Below are 23,433 nucleotides of genomic sequence, written 5' to 3' on the forward strand. Positions count from 1 at the left end.
GTCTAAGCATATGTAACGGTCTACATCAGGGAAACGCACACATGTTCTCCACCACCATCACCCTTCATGTTTTTTTTTAGGAGAGCAAGGCAGAGGCTTTTATTTAGAGATAAAGTGAGAGGACAGAGCTCCTGGCTCATGCCAGGAGGGGACAAGAGAGCCCCCATAACCCTTTATGTTTTGAACATGAGCAGCACTCTGTATGGTCCCCTTATGGATCTATATCAATCAAATTGCATTTAGTTTTCATCCTTGAGGTCACCTGGGTCAGCAGAGTGACATGGATGAATTTTTGCTTGTCCTGTTTAGCATCAGCAATGGATGGATTCTCAAAAGACTGGACATTAAAACTCATTTGAACCCTACCGAGACTTGGCTAAAGTCCACCCATATTGATCTAATTTACTCATTCCCACTGCTCTACTTTCTCTTCTGTCTTTCCCCAATCCCTCTTGCTGATTTTTTTTCCCTTTCTCATTTAGCTGGAACCTTTAGGAATTTTTTGCAATATGGCATTTCTATAGGCATTTGTAATATACATGTTTCCTCTTATCTTATGATTCTTTAAGCAGTCATTTATTTGTTTCTTGATCTGTCATTCCAGATTTGAATTCTGTTGTATCAAAGATACATGAATAACCCAGTAGTTTAAAATATAAGGATCCTGTTTTCATGTCAAAATTTAATGAAGCCCAGCATGCCAGTAACAATAAATTTCAGATCTATTGATTGAATAAACATCTATGTTCATATAGATTCATGAACCTTTCCAATAATTCCATACTACCTTTGTCCACTGGCCCTTGGAGTAGGAGACAATGCTATTGGGTTTATTTTGCTAGCCAGCTTAATCTAGAGGACATAACAGTGACACATGGTTGGTACAAGGACATAAAATGCTTATTAGAGGGTAAACTTACTTTCTAACATGCATGGTCCCCAGGAAAGTCTGGAGAGCCCTGTGAAATTTGTGATCTCCATGCGTCACATGGTGGCACCCAGAATGTCTAGTTCTGTAAGAAAAAAAAATGGTAAAAAAGTAAATTAAGAAACCCTGAGGAAAGAGCCTGAATCCAGTTGGAATTTTGGGAATTCAGTAAGACAACCACTGGGGTTTTTTTGAATATAGAAGGAAAGAGAAATGCATAAAACCAAAACAATGGAAGTGTGTCAAGTGATCATAGTGAAGATTGCTTGTGTCTTTTATACTGTTGAAGGTTACAGGGGGTAGAAAAGGTAATGTGTGGAGAGAAATGTTTAGGTGCAACATTTCAAGTTTTCTAACACCAAAAAGGGAAATACCTTAAGGTAAAGATAAAAATGTGTTCCTCTGAGCTCAAACAAGAAGAGTCATGAAGAACTGTAACTGGGGAGAATAATTGTACAGGACTTCTGACTTCAGGTTTATGCTAGGAATTTCATCTCAAATATCTATTAGTTTTGTCTTAGCATTTTGCCTTTAAGCTGGTTATTTTGCTTCTCTTAGGCTTAGTTTTCTTTACTGGAAAAAGAATTCCTGTCCATATTATAAGGATTAAAGGAGACAGTTTCCATCAGATGTTGGACTCACTATATTTTCCTCCAAAACATACTGTGGGGAGAAAGACCACCCTCTATTTATAAGGTTTATTCAGTTGTATAGCTGCACCCAAGGTACATCTGAGTACAGCTTTTTCATATTCACAAAAGAAGCAACAGATAAGTTATAAAACACATGCACATTTAATTCCTAGACACATCCTCAAGTTACCTTGTTATTAAACTGAACCCAAATTCAGAGAAGAATTGTATCTGGAAAGTTCTTGTTGCACTGATAAAGAAGGCCAAGAAATAAGAGAGAAGATTTCATATCAAAGTCCCTTCCAAAAATGAATGTCTCCTTGAGCCTCACAACTGCTGGATCCTTTCCCTTCAGAACACTCAAGTTTGAGTCCCTTTTTGTTGTCATTAAGAACTGTGGGACCTCTGACAGTCTTTAATCTTAGTTTCTGCATTTGTAAAATGGGAACTCTAGTGCTCTACCTCATGGTGTTGTAAGCCTCAAATGAGATGGTGTTAGGGAAAGTTATTTGTGAACTAAGACGTACAAAACAAACACGGAGGATCGTTAGCATCAGTGCGAGCTGATGAGCCACCTCTGTCGCCACAATGTGAGCCAGGGCTTCAGTCTCCTACTCAGCAGAGGACTCTATGGCATTTAATATGCATTTCTTATAATTTTCCCTTTTGTTTTCCTTCCATGCACAGTCTGAAACTGAAGTGGTCTCATGTTGAATGGTCACAGACTGAGTATCAGGTCTGTGAGGATGTGGGCGTGTTGCCCTTGGAAATTACCAGAAGGGGATATTCCATGGACTCGGCTTTTGTGAGTGTAAAGGTAACAACTCTAAAATGTAAGCTGTCAAGCCAAAGTGTAGGTTGCTTTGGTTATTTCCTTCAAAAAAAAATGAAAATAACCAAGGAAATTTCAAACAGCAGAAGTGCCCCACCCTTCAGGAGGTTCTAATTATAAAATCTCCTTGTCCCTCCATCCTTTATACAGCTTCATTTGTTCCTGGATATGCTCTAACCCATTTTTAGTTTTAAATCTGGTCATTAAGTCTGGAAGTTTGATTTCACATGGAGATATATCCCACCTAGTAAACTTGGCCCTAACTCTGCTTTGGAAAGAAAAGTTGTATGCAAGACATTCTTTGAGGTACTCAGCAAATTTCAGTCCCTAAATGCCTTCTTCTTAGTATGCATCAGGATTAGTTCCTGTGGTCTTAGATAAGGAAAATTGGGGGACAAACCTATCTTAAGAGTGCCCAAGTATGCAGAATTAAGAGAGCTTATATCACTACAGACACCCTGAAATATAAAGAAGATTGAGAAATCACTTTTGGATTAGTCAATTTGCTATTCTTCATTGACGTGTTCATGGAACACAACCTATGGCTTCTTGAATTGAGGGATTTTTTTAGGAGTCGCTATCACAATAGCACTTCAAGGGAAAGAGAGCATGTAAAGCTTTTACTTACTAACAATGACAAATGAGCCTTAATGATTCCCCTCCCCAGTCTAATGAAAAGGGCACTGATTTTGGGGAAAATGGCATTTCTGTTAAGTTTTGATGATGAAAATAAATTCAGCTCACCCTCAGAACCTTGTGCACCTAATTCTACTGTATTCTGACTCAGTATTTATCTTCCCAGTGGGCTTAGACTCTTTTTCTGGTGTCTGTGGGTGCTTTATTGCTACTACAAAAATCAGCCAACGTGGTATGCCCTACAATTTTCTGGTGGAATGTATATGAAAAAAGAAAGAATCTGCCTGGATGGTTCTCTGATAATCCTCTGATTCTCTATAGAAAGCATTATATGCTCCAGTCTGGAGTTTTGGGCCACACACCATTCACCCTACCAGGTAGACAGACCATGCATGGTGTGACCTAGGACCTTCTATCTACATAAGCAGAATGCACACCATGAACCTGCCAGCTGAGTGTGCAGGCCTGCATCAAACATAGCCCTGAGCCTCAGGGACAGCTCTACCCAGAGCACTGCCTGTCTCTGAATACTAGAGCTTTTGGCTGCTTGCCTAGATAGAAGCAAGGAAAGCAAAAGCACTTTCACCTCTGCAGCTTGCTTTGTTTTGAACTGTGCTCCTTCACCAGACTGACTTCTCCAACCACCTTGCGTCAGACCATTCCTTTTCTTCATAGGATTCTGTAAACTCAGTGGTGGTAAATACCAGGAAATTGCACATGCGAGAACCGTGTGGGGAAATGTAACTTGCAGCATATGGCAGATACAAGGGTACAGTGGGCTGCCTTTTCACAATGAAAGGTTGTTCACGAGGAGCCTTGGCATTGTAGACAAAGAGCAAATGGAAACTTAGCAGGTAATATCCTTCCTCAGCAAAATGTTGCCACTGCAAACACGTTAGTAGATAGTAGGGTGATTGATTAGATATGGAGATAATGCCTGAGGCCATAGAAATAGCAACTTCTAAGTTTTTAATTGTGCGCTTCATTCATTCATATGAAAATGAAGAAATGTACTAACCCACTTCCTGACCATCTTTAATGTCTAAAAAAATTGTAAAGGAACAGCTGTGCCCTATTGCACAGGGTTACACGGGGTTCTCATTTGATGACCTCTTTTTTGAACCAGCCAAGGATATTATTCTTAACATATATTTGGGCTTCTTTGGGGGAAGGTAAGATCATGACTTTAGAGTCCTTAACTCACCTCTGACTTTTAGCCCTAGGGTAGAGAACAGAAGATCAGCCAATAGTCTCTTTAGGCTAGAACGATTTTTCTTTTTCTTTTCTTTTCTTTTCTTTTTTTCTTTTAACAATTTACTTGATGGAGCCTCTAAAAGCCCGCAGTTCTGGGTGCGGATTGCCTTTGTGCGACTGTTCACCAGGTCTGTCATCCCCACAAAGCTCTCATTCATTTCTGTGAAGAAGGATGGTTTCATCAGACAGGAAAACAGTCCAGACTTGTTTTAGTTCATCTAATCGGAAGGCTTCCAGGGCCCCGGAGCTTGCAGGACACCCCGGCTGGCTGGCGGCTCACATCCCGGGCCCTCCTCCCCTGCCTGCCCTCTGTGCTAAGGCCCGCTTCTAAAGCCAGGCTGCTGTTCAGGGGCAGTCAATGAAGGAGACTGACGCTCGTAACAAGGAGAAAAATCTTCTTTAAAATTCACTTTATTTTCTCCAATAACTTAATCATTTATAAAGGAGAAGCAAAAAATAAAAAAGCTTTACTTTTACTTCCACTGATATTACTCTAAGAAAAAAATCAACTTAAGGAAAATCTGTGTACCCTGGATCTAAAATGGTTTACCATGATTTAAAAAAAAAGCTTCGTGTTAAAAACAGATATAAGAGCATGAGTTTATTCTAATAAGAAATGACTAGATGTTACTCTCTCACAGAATATTTGTTTCTATTAAAAAAGACACTTTTTCCTTCTTAAGGTTAACCAAGTGTCAGCTACAGTTGGAAAAGATTTCACCCTGACTCCATCTAAACTAATTCAGTTCGATCCAGGTATGTTTTATGTCTACAGTTTGTTTCATGTTTTTGTTAGTAAGTCTGGAGACTGTGGAGGAGACAGAATATTATGTAACTTCAGCCAACTAGAAACTCCTCAGGGAACTGTATCATCCCACTCCAGGAAAGATCAGTTTGGACTGGAGGTTTTACCCCTCACATTTTTTTTTTACAATGAATATTATTTAAAATGAGAAGAAGGATCATGATAAATAACACATATAAAATATCAAAGTAAATGTGAAAAATCCAGAAGAAATGTCATTTAAAAATTATTCAAAGGCCTGACACAAAGCTGAAATGATTTAATTGCTTCGTATTTCAATGGAAAATTTCAGAATGTTGTAGTCACATGGATTCCTAAAGGGCATTTCTAAATGATCTTTCTTGAAATAGGTTGATACAAGGGGATTCCAGAGGAAATTATTATTTGATTAGAAGACACATATGTTGTTCTAAGTCCATGGGAAAATTTTGCTAGGTACAAAGGAAATATAAAAGTATGGTGCCTACTCCCAAGAATGTTTTATTGTGTGGAAGATAGAAACACAAAAACAAATCACTAAATGTACATTGGGACCCAAAGGATGGGCAATTGTTCTGGCTAGTGAAAATCCTAGAAGACTTCCCAGGGGAGATGGTATTCTGAGCCAATCGAAGAAGAAGGGGATGGCAGGCTGGAAGGACTGACATGCTTTTGCAGTACTGTGCCTAAAGCACCCAGGCTGGAGCCATGCCTTCTTTCCTTGGCTTCTGTAGGTGGAGGCAGGTGGCTCATGCTCACCTAGTGCGTGGGTCTGTTTCTTTCCAAGTGGCCTGAGATGGACCTGAATTTGTCCCAGGGCAAATGGAAAAGGCCTTGAGACGCAGCCAGGGCTGTGGCTTTGTGTTCTGCAGACGAGCTGCCCTGAGAACACTCCACCAAGTCAAAACTCGTGCCGTTATCTGCCACTGACACATGATGTTTCCAGCAAAGACAAAACGAAACAACCTAAATCCATCACCACTGCAAAATCGACAACCTTATGTTAAATGTAGAAAGAAATGCCTTTCTGTATTTCACAAAAACTGTCATGTTTGATTAACTATTAGTTTGCTAAGGCTGCCCTGGGTAAAATCAAAGATTTATTTTCTCACCATTTTGGAGTTTAGAATTTCAAGATCAAGGTTGATTCCTTGATCAGGCTTGATTCCTTCCTAGGACTGGGAGTCTGTTGCAGCCTCTCTTTCTTGCTCCGGGGTTTGCTGGAATCCATGGCGTTCCTTGGTTCTGCTGCATCACATAGTCTCTGCCTTCATCTCCACATGGAGTTCCCCTTGCATGTGTGCCTGGGTCCAAATTCCCCCTTTTGTTGTGGACACAAATCATCATGGATTAGGGATGTACTGTAGTATGACTTCATTTTAACTAATTGCATCTGTAATGACCCTATTTCCAAATAAAGCCACATTCTGTAGTACTGGGAATTAAGACTTCAACATATGGATTTTTTAGTGATACAATTCAACCTATGACAATGAGCCATAAATTTGACATGTGATAACCCAAATATTGTTATTGGCCTCCTTCCTATGATATTTAAGTTTGTGACTTGCCTAAGTTTGTTCCTCGGGCTGACCACACTTGGTGAGAATAGCTGTGGCCATCACGTATTTGATGTTTACCCTCCTGTGCTCTGGTCAACCCTGAGATGAAAGGATTGGATGCATCTGTGCTTTGTTCCTATGTGCCTCATGGTAAGGCAGTGCCCACCTTTCTACTTTTTGAGAGCCAAGAGTCTTTGCCATATGTCATCTTTATTATTTGAGGTTTGTTTGTCACAAGATCAGAGTGATTTTGGCTTTCAGTAGATTCTGAGAAGCTCACCAGGTGCTCTGTTTGAATTGATAGGAACTAGAATGTACCACACTGTAGGTGTCTCCGAAATCTACTTCTTGGAGATTCCACTGGATAAGTTAAACACCCATTTGTCTAGAAGTGTTTACATGCTGATTTAAGTAGATGCTAATGACTTCTGGGGGCTCTAAATAGTCATGATTGTAGTGGCACTTTAGACATTTTAAGAATAAAAAACATATCTTACAAATTAAAAAGAAACAACACTTGGCTGTTCATTGTTTTGGAACTTCTTAACCAGGAACAGTTTCAAAACTGAAGTCTTACTTTGGAGAATTTTAAAGTTCCCTGTGTTCACAGGTTCTGTAAATTTTTATTTCCTCCCAGATTGTCAGTCTTTGTCTCTTTTGGGTCTGGTGTTCCCATCCCCTCCCTCACTCCCTTTTCCTAAAATAAACTGTTCATTTCTTTAAAAACAGCAGCTTCCATGTTTGATGAAGAAACAGAGAGTGAGAAATAAAAGATAGTGGGATAGTTTAAGGTTTAAGAACTCTTGGGAAGGAGCTGGAGAAAAACTCCTTTTGTGATTCTCAGTCTTGTGAGCCATATACTCATAAAAGCTTGCAGCCATTGTACCAAACTAAAACTTAATCCTACTTTGCATTCAGCTATTGTAACTAATTTTGAGAGTGGAAATGTAAATATTCTTAAGGAAATTATTGTTTTCTTTTAAGAGAATATATTCTTGAAAGATTTGCTGCATTCTTAATTGGGACTTCATTCCTCAGAGTCAAAATGTTTTCCAAATGAACAGATCTCTAAAATGCCATTTACTAAATAAAACTGAGAATATGTCTTTCAAGAGTGAAATCTTTGCAGGAAAAAAAACCCCGGAATTGACATACTCTGCAAAGTGGAGTGTATCTGCATAAAGTGACACCTTCTGCCTCCTCTTCAGCACCTTTTGTTTTATGGGACTAGGGGGCCTATTCAAGCCTTCTGAAATTATTGGTAATCTCAGTGATTTAACAACTACTTTGCACCTTGAAAGTGGGAGAGGAAGGAAAAAGAAAAACCAAGAAAGTCCCTACTTCCAATCTCATTAACCTAGAGAAGTTGGTTCTATGTGCACACCTGGTAGGCACAGACACAAAGCTGAAATGCAGGCAAACAAATCAGAAACAGTTAAATGAAACTTGGAATGGGTTTTCTCTAACCATGTGGTTCTACTCCATAAGGTCTTACAAAAACTTTAAGGATTTTTTTGAAGAGGCACTGTAATTTTTTTTGATTCTTAAAGAGAGAAGTTGGTTTGGGCTTGGAAATACTTTTTTTGTATAGGATTTCTACTTGAATAATGCTTAATATTGTGGGCTATCAGAGTTAAAACAGTTTCCTGGATATTAAAAATCTCAGTATTCATATGCTTTCTTCATTGTGCAGCCATGACTTATCTTGTCATGTCAGTTTTATTGTAACAGCTGTCAGTGGTCTCCCAACTTCTAGCCTCTCTGCCTCTCTGCCTGGGCCGCTAAATCTTCCTACATGATACTTTCTGTTTCATTATTCTAAAACATCCACTTTCAAGAGGCTTCCCTACTGCCTATGGGAAGCCACCAAATGTCCAGGGCTCTGTGCAGTCTGGCTACAGACTGCCATTGCAAGCTCATCACCACCTATTCACTAACATGACCTCTACTCCCGCCGGCCAATCTGCTCAGCCTTCCCTGGTCGAGGCCTCTGCCTTGCCGTCTTCCTGCCTTGTGTTGTTTCCCATTTCCTCCCTCTGAATTCTTCCAGCTCTGGAGCCTACATGCATATAATACTTGCCATCTCTTCTTTATCTATTGGAAGCTAATCATACATAGCCTTGGAATTGACTTCTCTGGTATTTACATCTTGTCTCTTCAAAGAGGGTTTAAATTCCTTAATGTCAGAATTTGTTTATGTTACCCCTCGGGTATTTTCCATAGCATCTAAAATAAAGGTGAGTACATAAAAGATCCAAAATATGTATTTTATTGAATTGATTCATCCATCCATGAGGTGGGACTTATATAGATTTTTATATTAGATGCTTCAACATCTGTTTTTGCCAAGATTACAAAAGTAATTGATGTATTAACTCAGTAAATACAATCAGCTTATATTTTTTAAAACATTTATTTTAAGTACACTTAATTTTTTTGCTCTATGTGCCAGAGTAGGATAAGTGAACAGTTTAATCTTTCCATCGGATTCTGTTGGAGATCGAGGAGACTGATTAGATCATGAAGTCTATATGCAGTGCAACTTCGAGAAGACTGTCCTATAGATTGCACAATTGGGAGGCATAAATCTCTAGAAAACTGCAGGGAGAAAAGAACCCAGATTTTCAAAAGAGAAGGCTAGGAAAAAAAATGTTTAACTGCTTATATAGGTGGGTTTATGGGCATAAAGGCACTCAAATAGCCAATGAGTAAATGACAGAATAAAGTTTTCAAAACTTAGTCCTAGAAGATTAAGCTACAAGTTTCTTTTTTCCCCCTTAACTTGCTCCACTAAATCTAGTTTCTGCGCTAACCAGTACTTTTCTTCTACCACCACTTTCTCTCCTAAATAAACTCAAGGGGATGTCCTGTAATCTATGTTATAGAAACTGTCAGTATTAGAACATTTTAGAAGTTTCTAGCAGCTTTAATATTTGGCGTTCCTGGGGTTGCTTTGTGTCCCACCTTAGTGATGACAGACTGGCTGGGGATATGTTTGTAATGTCAAAACTGTTTACAGTATTAAGTTCACAAAGTTACTATGAACCAAGCTTGATTGTTAACTCCATGAACAGAAGCAGACACAACGAGAAAAGAAAAAAAAAGCCTCTATTTCCGGAATTCCAGCCCATAAATTCTCTCTAGAAGGATATCAAACTACTGAATATTATAACATCACCAGATAAAGCATATTCAGGCTAGAAGGCTCTCAGGAAGTAGGCAGCTGATGGAGGCAGCTGTCTACAGAAATCAATCATTTCAAGGGTTCCATGAAGAGTATGAAGTACCATCCAATAATCACTTTTAATTGTCACACCAACTGCTTAAGATTTTATAAACTATTAAGGTTTTAATATTGCAGTACTTGTTTATTCTTGAGAAGGGGCAGATTAGGAAAAAAAATAAGTCTTGGATCTCATCTACTACCCATTTTTTGTTCACCCCTTGCATAATGCAGCTTTTTTACCTTTTTGTTACAGTGTTTGCATTTAAACGGAATCATCATTGTCCAGGAACAAATGTGGTCTTTTAATAATATTTGAGAGAACAGCAGGACTTCAGTGAGCCGGTAGCAGTACAATAGCTCACTCAGGCTACTGCAGCCTAGCTGTAGACATGTTAATTAATATATTTCTCTGACACCTAGGTGATTGAAATAGCAATTAAAGAGTAATTAAAATGTTTACTTCTTGTAGGAATGTCAACTAAGATGTGGAATATAGCAATTACCTATGACGGATTAGAGGAAGATGATGAGGTCTTTGAAGTAATTCTGAACTCCCCTGTGAATGCTGTTCTTGGCACTAAGACAAAAGCTGCGGTGAAAATTTTGGACTCAAAAGGAGGTATTCTTTTGATCCTCATCTTGAAATCAGGAGCAGTTCTGGCACTTTAGCTGCTTGCTTTCAACAGCCAACATGCTTGATAACGCCTTCAAATCAAAATGCTTCATTTCTTGTCAAGAAAGCAACCTCAGTCGTGATGTAGGCCCTTTATTCTCGTTTCTGCTTCATGTGGTTTTCCTCCTGCTAAGAACTATCGCTGGAGAAAAGCAACAAGTCAGCGCCATAGTTGTTTTTTTCCCTCCCCGTTTGTTGTTCTCACCAAGGGGCAAACAATGTTGGTGAGAATCTATCGACAATTATTTTCCCCGAGTTTGGAGGGTTGTAATTATCTTCCTCTGTTAAAGAGAGCTCTTAATGCCTAAAATCTGAGCCCCCACTGTACTGTGACCAGGAAAATTCTAAGAGAAGAAGGAATCGGAGAAAAAAATAGATGTGAAAGATGCAGCTGGCTTGGGGCTTCGGGAGCAGCTGGAGAATATTAATGACCAACCCTGGGCTGCAGAGCCAAATAGGTCCTGGATAGAATGCGCTGAAGAACAACCTGTGAACTAAGTAAAGTAAAGATGAAACACAGTACTTGGAACTCTGGTTTTTTTCTGCCAAATACTTTCTACTTAGGGGTCTATTTAGCATTTGATCAGTGTCCAGTTATCATGTTTGGCCTTATACCCCATTTTTATACCTGTTATGCCCCATGATCCATAAGTTTTCATTATCTGAAATCTATTATCTCCCCTTCTCTTTCTTATCCTTAATAAACATAGAAACTATCTTCTTTCCTTTATACGACTCATATATCAACATCTCTCCCCCTGCTTCTCCTCACCAAATTCAATTTTTTATCAGTAGAACTTTCTGGTCACATTAAGCACACAAAATATGTGAAACATATACTTTACACATTGAGTGTAAAATATCCAGGTGAGGGTTCTATGTATAGAATTTTTTGCTTATAAGTTGGCATTCTTTCCAGTAGAATTGTCATCATGAAGATTTATTGGATCCTTGTTCTGTAATAGTTGAATGCTAATTTTTTTATAACTGTTATTTGATTTCACTGACAATTTCAAACAACTTCAGCTTCTACCCCTAGAAGTCTGGGGAAAGGATGAGCACTTTTGAAGTGGTTGTGGAATGATATTTGATCACAGAATACATCTGAGGTACTGAGGAGTGCTATAATACGAAGAGAAGCGAGACTATTTCCCAAGTATACAGCATGATTATAATACCACGACAGTGGTTTTCATTTGTAATTTGTGAAATCAGCTTCATGACTTTATAATCACCCTGTAGATGTGCAGAAGGGCACAGCTTTCCTGCATGGAAACTGATGAAGAGGAAAGGAGTTTCTGGCAAATAGCAAAAAGGCCCATCTGGTGGGAAAACCATCCATCTAAGTTTAATGACAGGCTGCTCCAGGCGCTGTGTTGATGTGATCACTTAGCTGTTTGTGTAAAATGACCTGACCTGCCATCTCTCATGCCTCCAGGACAGTGCCATCCTTCATATGCCTTCAACACAGACCAGCACAGTGCAGGGGGGAAGGGCATTTGGCACCCACTGTCCCCAGGGTCTTCCTCACCTACCACTTCTGGTTCCTCTCCTCTGGAAAGGAGACTCCTTCCATCTTCCAAGCAACTAGCAGTCATCAGAGGGCACAGCCTGTGGAGCTTTAATCCTACAGATCTTTCACCAGTGAAGCTTCAGACCCAAGGGAATGGCAAAACGGTAAGGGGGGGTACCACCTGGGATTTGATGTATGGTGTATATATTAAAAGAACCAAAGGGTATTAAGTATTCTGAAATATTGGAGAAGCTGTTTTGGTTGTCACAGTGAGTGGGGGCCATGGCTCATTGCGCAACCCTGCAGGGCCTCACGTATACAAACGATGTTGCCTCACTTCATCAGTTGTACCAATTGAGGTGATAGAGACACTGACTCATCTATACGATTTTCTGCTTTGGTTTCTTTTGTGATCAAAACAGATAGGGAATGATCAGTGACCCTGGAATAGAATGACATTCAGTCATCTACTTGAGTACTGACCTATGGCTTTGACCTTATTAGCACCTGGTTAGCATTCTAACCAGGCACATACTCATGAGTGTGTGTGTGTGTGTGTGTGTGTATGTGTGTGTGTGTGTGTGTGTGTCTGTGTGTCTGTGTGTGTGTGTTTACTTACACCTCTGTGTCCTACCAACAAAATGAGGATGTCTTTTCTCCCTAACTGGGACTATGAAAGTAAGAATCACCGTTAATAAGTTGTGATTGGGACCAGTGATTTTTTTTTAATTCTAATGATTTGAGCATGGAAAACCTTAGGAAACATATGTTTTAAAATTTTGTAGACATTAACAAGATCTTACTGGAAGGTTTTACCCTATTGCTAATTACTATTCAAGCCAATTTTGTTCTCTGTTGATTTCAGGTTTATCCATCCTCTGTTTATAGAAATGGAACAGACATCATCTATAATGTAAGCATCTCCTGAGAGAATTGCTAAATTTATTGTATTTATGGATGCAAGTGAAACTATTTTTCATACCTTGCATATTTATGTATTTATCTTAAAAACCTGAAATTTATTTAAGAGGCTTGGGTGGTCAGAAAAAAACCTTTATCTTTTTTGCTTTGATCCAATTTTTGAATTGCTCATTTTTGTAACAAATGCTCTTGTTTGCTATCGTGGTGTTTGTTTTTTCTTTATTTCTGTTGATTTCCTCAAGTATCATGGCATGATTTCCCTGAAACTGGAGGATGACAGTTCCCCAGCTCAAAAGAAGAAGGCCCAAGTGCCCATCATTAGTCAGCCACTTAAGACAAGCAAAGTGGCAGAATTGCCTCAAGCAGATAAGGTGGAATCCACAATGGACTCACACTTCCCCAGACAGGTATGAAAATCTTTTTACTTCCTAGTCACCTTACAACAAGCTGTTTGCTGGGTCATAAAGCAGCCTTCAAGTTCAGGGATAGTTCACGCAACATGAACGCTACCCAACAAGTGAAAACCTAAGGAGGTAAGTGTGTGATCAACTTACATTAAATCAAATCTAAATTGCCTTCTGTTCCATAGGATCGGTTGCCCTCATTCCCAAGGGACTGCACACTGGAATTAAAGGGACTCTTCCACTTTGAAGAAAGCCTCCAAAAGCTATATAAATGCAATGGAAGGGCCTGGAAAGCTTGGAGCCCCAAAACCCTGGGGGGACACAGACCAAGCAGCCGACATCCTTTGCTTGCAGTACGTCCTGTGACAAACTAATAGGGAATGATCTGTCGCCTCCTGCTACATCTACCTGCCCTTGTTACACTGTGAAGGTGGAGAAGACAAATGGCCCAAGCAGTGTTTTAAAAATCACAGAATACATTAGTTAGTCAATACAATTTAGAAAGGTGTTTTCTTATTTTGTTTAATTATCAGAATGTCAAAGGTGTAAAATGGAAACTTCGCTGAGTTTAGTATTGTTTTCTGTAAGAAGCCACTGCATTTCTCAAGGGGAGAATTGGGACAAGGGGCTGATGTTTCTGGTGAGAAAACTACTCTATTCAAGTTGGGGACTCATAGGTCTCTTTAAGCTGAGGACAGACCCCAGATGGTAAAGACCAGTATGATATGAACACAGACAACTGTTTTACAGGAGGTGGAAGGCAAACCCTGCCCAGCTGGGTGGCACCGTCACTCAGGCTACTGCCACTCCTTGGTCACAGAGCAGAAAGGCACCTGGAGCACAGCTGCCGAAGCTTGCAGGGAACAGTAAGAATCTCTATTTCACATTTGATTGATGTTCTCTTCTCTACTGTTTCTCTATTTTCTCATGGAACCCCAGGGTTGCTTCATTCATTCAAGTGTTGAGTGTCCAGTATCTACCAGGCTGTGTTTCAGGAACCAGGAGGGAGTTCTCTGCTTCAGAATGGATTTGGGACTGACCTGGATAATGTATTTCTACTTAGCACTCGATATTTTAAAGAAAGTCAGAAGGAGCTTTTCTGAGTCAGCAGCACTCTTTAGTTTCTATCATTTTCTAAATTAAATAGGAATTCCTCCCCACCGATTTGAAAATATATAGCAATGAAAGGTCTTATACTCTCAGAACTATAACAGGGCAAGATATACTGATGATTATGACACCAGACAAGTTGGACAAAGGGTCATTGAACACTCAGTGAAGGATGACTTGTCGTCAAACAATGACAAAATTTATCTGGTTTAGAAGGATTTTTAAAATTCATGTGATCCTCTTTCCTACCTACCTGGATATTATCCGAAGCAATGCATTTAGACTAATACATCCCTTGGCTGGAAACTGAGACTAGAGAATCCTGGTGAATATTGGTCAAAACTTATACTTCATCCAATTTTAGAAGTTATGCTTGTATAAAAACACTATTAATAAAATGAAAGGACAAACAAAATTTGGAAAAAGCTAATTTCAAATCATATATCTGATAAAGATCTTGAGTCCAGAAAATACAAACAGTTTCTACAAATCAATAACAAAAAGACAACCTGATTTAAAAAATTGCAAATGACTAGGAGACTTCACAAGAAAAGATACACAATTAGTCAATGAGTATATGAAAGGTGATCACTACCATTAGGAATCAGGGAATGCAAATTAAAACCACAGTGAAATACTGCTGCATACCCATTAGAATAGGTAAAATCAGGAAGACTGACAATACCAAAAGTAGAGCAAATGAAACTAACTCTTTTGTATTTGGTGGGGAGGGAGTGTAAAATGATACAACTACTTTATAGAGTTACTGTCTAGTGGTTTCTTATAAAGTTGCATGCATCTACTTTATCCAGTTTTAGAAGTCATGCTTCTGTGACCTTGCAATTCAATTCCTAGGTGTTTACCCAAGAGAAATAAAAATACAAGTTTAAAAAAAAACATTCACAAGAATTTGACATTTTTCATAATAATAACAGTTCATTTGTCTTTTTGTATTGATTTATAGGAGTTCTTTGTATTTTCTCCATCAACAAGGGAATAGATAAATTTTCTAAAAACGGTAAGTTATTTGGAACAAATAAATGCAATAAACAATAAAACAATAACATGGAATGAATTACTTAAACCTCCAACAATGTGGATCAATCTCGAAAACATTGTACAGAGAGGAAGCAGACCACCATATAAGAATACATATCCACCATATAAGAATACATATTGTGTGATTTCATTTGCATGAAAAGGAAAAACTAATCTATTAGTTGGTATTAGAAATAAAAAATGACTATCTCTGGCAGGGATTGTGCAGTAACTGGAAAATAGCATGAGGTAAAAGTCTGGAATGATGGATCTATTCCATGTCTTGCCCTGGGTGGTTGTTACATGGATATTTACAATTGTCAAAATTCATCATACTGAACACTTAAAAATTCATGCATTTTATTGTATGTAAATTATACCAAAAAAATTGAAAAACTAATTGAATATTTTAAAAGGGTCAAACCAACAACCCTTTCCTTCACTGGTGTATTTCATGTCCTAAGTATAAGTAAAGGTACCATAGAAATTAGTCAGTAGCATTCAGGTTTTTGTTGATGAGTTCATGGTATAAAATAAGTTAAAATATTTTTTTCAATCTTGTAAATAATCATTGTTTAAATGCAATAGTCCCATGATGCTGTATGTTAAAGAACAATTAACACGTTGTTCTACCACAGTAACTGGGTCAGCTTTTATTTAAATAACTGGGTCCAGCTTTTATTTAAAGTTTGTCTTAGTGCATTGAAAACTCAGGTAGGAATAGTGAGTGGTATCAGTCTTTTTTCCTGCTTGAGGAAAAAGCTTTAATGTGGGATCAAAAGCTCTCTTAGCCAGCAAGGAGAAGATTGCAGCATGCTGCAAAGGGAGATATAGTTTTTCTACTGACAGAAATGAAGGTAAGTGCAGCAGGCAGTTAAGCTCAGCCAAGGTTATCAAGATGAAATTGCTGCTGGGGTTTATTGGTGAAACATAGATGAACAGAGCAACAGATCCCCCCAGTCTCAATTTTGAATCTGCCCAACTATTGTGCATATTCCAGTGGCTCTCAAATGACAGTGCAAGTAACCATGCTGGTCTATAATGAAGTTTTAATGGGTCCTTAATGTTGTGAGGAAAATGAGGGCAATGTGTATTATGTAACATCTTTCCATCCATTCTTCAGTGTTGGTATAAGGTCACCAAGTGTCTTTTCTTGGAAGGATGGTTCTTTATTCTGAGATTATGATCTTCTGCTTTTTTGACATCAAAAATAATTTCTTATGAAATAATGGTAACTTATAATAATATTACTGATGTCTTCATGTTGACAACCCTGCATTAGTCTCCTGATATCTTATTTTTAAAACTGTTATTGATCTGTCTGTTGAGCTGGGTTTTGATGGTAAGTACAGAGTAGTAAGACTAATTATAAAGGGTTCTTTATAAATCTATTAATGTTATACAATTCACTCATAGCAAAAATAAACTTAAGGTCCAAATTAATTTAAAAGCTGAGCTACTTCCTTATGCATTTGACCTAAGATTTCATCTGTAACTTGGTTTTAAACACCTTCATACCATGACCTTTTTACACTAGCCTGACCTAGTTCCACACATCTTCCTGCTAATAGGCCCTACTTTTATATTATACTTTATAGAATTCTTTCCTGTATTTTAGTTTATTTGAATCTCCCATCACTTCTGTAAGGGAAGGAGGTATTATCTATATTTTTCAGATAAAAGAGATTCAAGGAAGGAAAATCATTTGCTCATGGTCATGCAGGCAAGTAAATGGAAGAGACAGGATTTAACTTTTTATTATACTCTCCAAAATGGCTCCATAAATAGAAGTGATATCTCATCTCAGGTGTATTGACAAGTATACCTTTCTTAACTTTGTGTTGGGCTAACCTGAAATAGGTTTTCAAAACTATGTGTTAATAATTTTGTATCTTTCACAACAAAGACGTATTAAGATTTTTATTAAATTATGGATCCTAAAGTTTCCTTTGAATTGGAAGTAAAGTAACCTTCCAGGGTAAACTTTAGGTACAATCAGGTTCTGAGTTTATGGATTCATTCATTCAACAGATACTTACTTGGGCACTTATTATACTGGGAATGTCTAGATCAGACTACACTCTTAAGTATTATTTCCCAGTATTGGCCTCACAGCACAAGAGCTAAATTCCTCATTCTTCAGTGAGCTTCAGAGAAATAGATACCAAAGCTCTCCACGTACAGTTGCTCTATATGGCAAGTCCTTAAACCCCGCATTTCATATCAGTAAGGTTGTCACACAACCTTGATAATTCCTTCCCAGGTTCCCTTAGCACAAAGCTTTATCAAGACTGTGAAAATCACTAAATTAAAGTTACAGAATTTCAGCTTTCATTGAGTTGGTACCTTACTATCGGTCCAATTAAAAAGTTCTCTGGACCTAAATATAGTAATATTACATTTCCAATCTATAGTTACAAGAATGTTTCTTGGTTGTATATGTAAGAATAAATAGTATTTAGAAATAGTAGAAATAGAAAGATATTTGTTATGGAGTAAACTATTATAAAATCTATTATAATAGTGATGGAAAATTTCCATTTCCCCTATTAATTCAAGGGGTTTAGTGAACATATCTAGTAGCTCAGACATGAGATTATAAGCAAGTTCAGAACTAATTTGTTCATATTATTTTGATAAGCTCTTGTCTCAAGAAATTGTTTTAAGGTGTAGAACTGTGATTTCCTTTTTAGTGTAAAATTGAGAATGCTTTCAAAACAAAAGAAAGGTTTTAGGAACAATTGGAGTTTTCATTGTATTTTAGAAAGTGACTATATGTCTATTACTAAAACAGTTTTGAGCTATCCATTATCTATTCACCATATTTTCCCAGAAGTCAAAACATGTATTAAGTACCACTTCTGGTGGTATACCAGGGTGTGAAAGAAAAGAGGTAAGGAAAATATATATGGTGTGAGATTTCTAAAATAACAAAAAAAAAAAGTTCCTGAATCTAAATTTAGAAATAAGTACAAATATTTGATCTGATTGTATTTGTAGGAATTATTTTAATATGCATTTTGTTTCAAAAGGTTAAGAATGATTACCCCAAGAAAAGTTAATACCTCTTACAGTCATTTCAGAAACTGTCTAGCAGAGATTAAAAGCAAACTAAAAGAAAAATAAAATATCTCCCTATCCCTTTGGATTAGTCATTCCAAGAGGGACATTTTTGGGTGGTAAGGCCGCACCGCCTTCTCAGTATAATTTTTCTCTGAACTCCAGTACCTCTGCTACCATTCAACATGTTTTCATTCGTGCTGTGGGCCTTCCTGCTTCCCTTTACCCACTACTTTCCTGGCTCATTTTGTTCTCTTCTCCAACCCCTTTGATTTGAAAAATAGGTATTCTGGGAACTATCAATTCCTTCTATGATGTAAAAGTCATAGTTTCAACACTTTACAACCTGGATATTTACCTTTTCATAATGTATTTTTAGATGTTTTTAGATTCTATAATTAGAATTAATATGCATCTAGTATGTTTTTTATTCTGTCTCAGGGCCTGTTATTTAATTCTGGGCTATGTTTCCGTGCCCTCTCTTGCTACCTAAAGGTCCTTTATTAGAGAGTCATTTGCAGCAGCCAAGTTTCAAGAACAGTAAATGTTACTTTATCCCGTGTCCCTAATCAGATTGCTAATTCAACCCAGTCTTTATCTCCAATCTCCTTTCTTCCCCATTGGTGTTTTATTATTTTTCTAACCCAGAGGAGCCAGACTCCACAATTAGGTATTTCTTGAATTTACATATTGTAATCTCATCTGCTCATTTCCTTAGGCAGTCATTGTACATTTGGTAATTCCATTATTATAAATCATTATCTATGAAACCATCCTGGTTTCCTCAGGAGTGTCTGGAACCCCTGCTGGCCTTTCCTTAAAAAGTTTCCCTGAAATATATCTATACTTAATCAAAAAGTTTCAAAGAAGTACATGTTTATTTCTATAACTAAAAAATTAAGGTTTCTGTTTTTAATACTCTGCTCTGAATGCCTTTTGACTCTGAGAGCTGTCAAAAGATTTTTATTTGTGTGTGCCTATATTTTATTTTTACATCTCTCTGTATACATATCTATAGAGACACTGTCCACCATATTTTATATGTATATGGACATAAAAGAAAAGGAATGTTTTTATAAAATATTCAGCATACAAATGCCTAAGAATTTCCTTTTGAGGATAGTTATAGTCTAACACTTACCTATTCTAAACACAGCTATTTTCCCATCTTGCTCTTTTGGGACATTTTTCGTCTTGGAGAGTCAAAAACGAAATCAAGCTTGTACTTGACCTGCTAAAATTAGTATTTTACTAAGTCTGTTTTTAATACATTTTAAAGACTCTTAAGTGGGATGAGATATTAAATATCCTTGAGTAATTACTTCCTGATGGTGAAGACGATCCTGAAGTCACACCCATTGGGGAATTAGGAGCAGAGCAGGAAGTGGAACCCAGGACTCCCACTCTCTGTCTAAATACACCACGTTAACTGAGGCAGACCCTCAAGCCTTTCCTGCCCCTGTGTTTAGCACACATTTGATATTCTGTGTTCTAAACCCTCAGCACCAGTTTGGATGTGAGGGGAGGGGGAAGATGTGTTGTCATATCTGCTGTAACTGTCAGACAAGAGCTGACAGTAAATAATGAGGTCCGATCCAAGTCACAAAATCTTAATTCAGCTGTCTGAGGCCATTTAGAGAAGCAGTAAAGAGGCTAACATTTCTCAGAAGGCCAAGAAGTCAATGCTTGTATTATAGAAGCACTCTAAACAGTAAAAAAATAAAAAGACAGCAATACTGGCATTAGTGGGAAAAATTCATTAAGAAATAGATAAATTATGTTCACTATATATGGTCTGGAAAAGCAGAGAAATGGAACTGAAGTCTAGAAAGACATAGGAAAAATGAATAAAATTCAATTCAGCAGCTGTCTAAACTTATACAAGTATTACTAATTTTGCTTCTGACTTTTTAAAAATATCAATGGATATTAGCCAGGCAGGAAGATCATGGTGACTTTGTTTCTTGTTCAAAAGTTTCTACAGTAAAAAAAAGAAGAAGAAAAGAAAATATAATTATCTATTGGCTTTTTACTTAATACATGTTTAAAGAGCTTTTAATCAGAACTTCTGGGGACATAGACACAATCTAATATTACTTATAGGAATAATTCAACGAGCTGCAAAAATACTTCATAAAGAACTCCCATCCCTGTTAGAGTGCCTTTCATCAAAAAGACAAGAGATAACAAATGCCTGTGAGGATGTGGAGAAAAGGAAAGCCTCATACACTGCTGGTAGGGATGTAAATTGGTGCAGCCTCTATGGAAGGCAGTGTTGAAGTTCCTCAAAATAAAAAACAGAACTACCGTTTGATCCAGCAATCCCACTTCTGGGAATATATCTGAAGGAAATGAAAACACTATGTGAAAGTCATATTTGCAGCCCATGTTTATAGCATGTTTATTATTTACAACAGTCAAGGCATGGAAATAACCTGTGTCCATAGATGGATGAATGGATAAACAAGTTGTGACTGATGCACACTCACACAATGGAATATTATTCAGCGACCAAAAGAAGGAAATCCTGCCATTACCAACAGCACGGATGGAGGATGGACCTTGAGCACATTATGCTAAGTGAAATAAGTCAGACAGAGGAAGACAAGTACTCTCACTTATTTGTGGAATTAAAAAAAATACTAAACAACCTTATAGAAAAAGAGATCAGATTTGTGGTTACCAGAGGTAGGGAATGTACAGTGGGAGAATTGGAGGAAGGTGGTGAAAAGGTACACACTTCCAGGTATAAGGTAAATCCTAGCGATGTATGTTCCACGTGATGACCAGAGCTACCACTGCTGTATGTTGTCTACGAAAGTTGTTACAAAAGAGTAAATTCTAAGAGTTCTCATCACAAGGAAGAAAACGTTTGTTTTCTTTTTGTGTGTGTATATATGAAGTGATGGATGTTACCTAAACTTATTGTAATTGTTTTACAATAAATGTAAGTCAAGCCTTACACTGTACACTTTAAACTTATTTTTAAAAAAAGGAGTTCTATTTTGGGGGAAATATTATATATGTTTGTAAGAACAGGTCTTTTACTTCTACACAATATATAAAGTTTGACAGTGAAGCCATGCTCATTTCACTGAGTAGGATGAAAGGGTCACAGTTCCTGGGGAATTTGACTAACCATACCAAGCTCAAAATGAGGGCCTCAAGTAATTTTAACAAATAGTTTGGGTTACCTTACTGATCAAATTGACTGGATAATTGCCAAATTTATGCAGAGATTTACTGCATTAAACTTTCTATGAGAAGAGTAATATCTGGCATTAAGTAATTAGTCTTTATGAGTAGATAGTTGCTGATTTTCTTGGAACATGATTGAATTTGTGTTTTAAAGCCCAGATACTATAATAAATATTACTTTCTTTGCTATCACCCACCCCACCCTATGGACACCCATTAGAGTAAAAAAATAGAGTACTAAAATCTGGAAAGTTCTTTCTACATAATAGACTTTTTTTTCTATTTCAAACTAACTTTTATTTTTGTTGTGCATTTCATATCAACAGACACGCTGAACTTGTCACTGACACTTTTTATTCGTTTGCCTATAGTCACCAGGGCAGCCTTGTAACGGTGCTCTCCAGGCAGCATATGCGATGGCTCTGGGATATCAGTGGAAGAAAGCCCTTTTGGATAGGCAAGTATTTGCACCGTGCTGAGGAGGGAGGCAAGATCAGAAAGAGAACATCTACCTTTTATGTGCCAGACAATTGTGGTTTACAATAACAAGCAACAGTTAGATGATTGGACAGTCTGTCTTCTAAAACTCACCTTAATTATACAATACTTTCATTGTTGGGCATCTATCTCAAAAAATAATAAGGGATGTGGTTTGATAATAAGAGAAGTCGAGAAATGGTATTTCTGAAAGTGAATGATTAGAAATAGCTATAAAGGGGATGGTTAAATAAATTACAGAATAGGCATATAAAGGAGTATTTAATATTAAAGGCATCTATAGAGCATTAAATATTAAAGCCATGACAAATTGCTTTAAGTTTATTCATTCAGTAAATATGGGTTGGATTAATATTATATATAAAATATGTAAAGTCTTGCATTTGTGGTGCAAGACGACTAGCATTTAACTGCTAAGTAAAAAAAGCAGAGTCTACAGCATATGAAGCATTAAATCAGAATAAAAAGAGTATACACATGTGATATATTTACATACATATAAAGTAATATGCCAAAGAATTCGAAATGTCTTACCTTCAGTTAAGAATTATATGTGATCTTAATTTTATCCTTTGTTTTCCAAAGCCTTTTTCTCTACAATTTTAACAATAATACAAATCTTCTAAGATTCTACTTCTAGAAGTAGAATTCTCAGGGCACATCAAAGTCAGTATTCCTCACCATCTTTCCTTAAAGGTATTGTAGTTCAGGGAGAACTATAATAAATTCACTCTTGGCCTCTCAAAATCTCTGATATCCAGTGTTTCTAAATTCTGAAATTGTGTGAACACGTTAAGTTACAGCTGGAAGATCAGTTTACATCCACAACTACTGATTTCAGTATTGCCCCATCAGTAGTTGAAGCAAACAGTCCAGAAGGAGATAGGTTATTCCTAATCAAAAGTACTATATTTTATCCTATCAAAAATTATTGACTGAGGATCTAGAGAAGGTTACATGTTATGTAACTAAGACTATTTTCACAATTAAATTTGGTTTGGGAGATGTCAGATCATGCTATTGCAGGAGATTCTTTTCTCATTTTATTCCTTTTTATTTCTGTTATGATAGCACATGAAGTGGGGAGGAATGCTTCTTTAAGAAAAAGTACAAAACTTTACAATATTAAGATGTAATTTGTAAAATTTCCAGTGGAAGTAGAGA

At 37.3% G+C, this 23,433-nt stretch overlaps 1 protein-coding gene across 9 annotated transcripts in view; it reads left to right on the forward strand.

Annotated features, from left to right (window-relative positions):
* The window catches only part of FREM1 (FRAS1 related extracellular matrix 1), a 156,291-nt gene that overhangs the window by 124,774 nt on the left and 8,084 nt on the right, over positions 1–23,433 (forward strand). For 5 of the 9 annotated variants that reach the window (XM_073228485.1, XM_073228487.1, XM_017655885.3 and 2 more), the window contains 9 exons: positions 2,248–2,377; positions 4,966–5,038; positions 10,324–10,473; positions 11,966–12,204; positions 12,906–12,953; positions 13,204–13,368; positions 13,551–13,718; positions 14,116–14,231; positions 22,143–22,228. In XM_073228485.1, the coding sequence (XP_073084586.1) occupies positions 2,248–2,377; positions 4,966–5,038; positions 10,324–10,473; positions 11,966–12,204; positions 12,906–12,953; positions 13,204–13,368; positions 13,551–13,718; positions 14,116–14,231; positions 22,143–22,228 (1,175 nt within the window). Of the gene's footprint in view, positions 1–2,247; positions 2,380–4,965; positions 5,039–10,323; positions 10,474–11,965; positions 12,205–12,905; positions 12,954–13,203; positions 13,369–13,550; positions 13,719–14,115; positions 14,232–15,439; positions 18,696–22,142; positions 22,229–23,433 lie in introns of those variants that run through there. The other 4 variants (XM_073228488.1, XM_073228486.1, XM_073228489.1 and 1 more) reach the window with 4 other exon arrangements.

This window comes from Manis javanica, chromosome 2, assembly GCF_040802235.1.
Source record: "Manis javanica isolate MJ-LG chromosome 2, MJ_LKY, whole genome shotgun sequence".
NCBI lineage: Eukaryota > Metazoa > Chordata > Mammalia > Pholidota > Manidae > Manis > Manis javanica.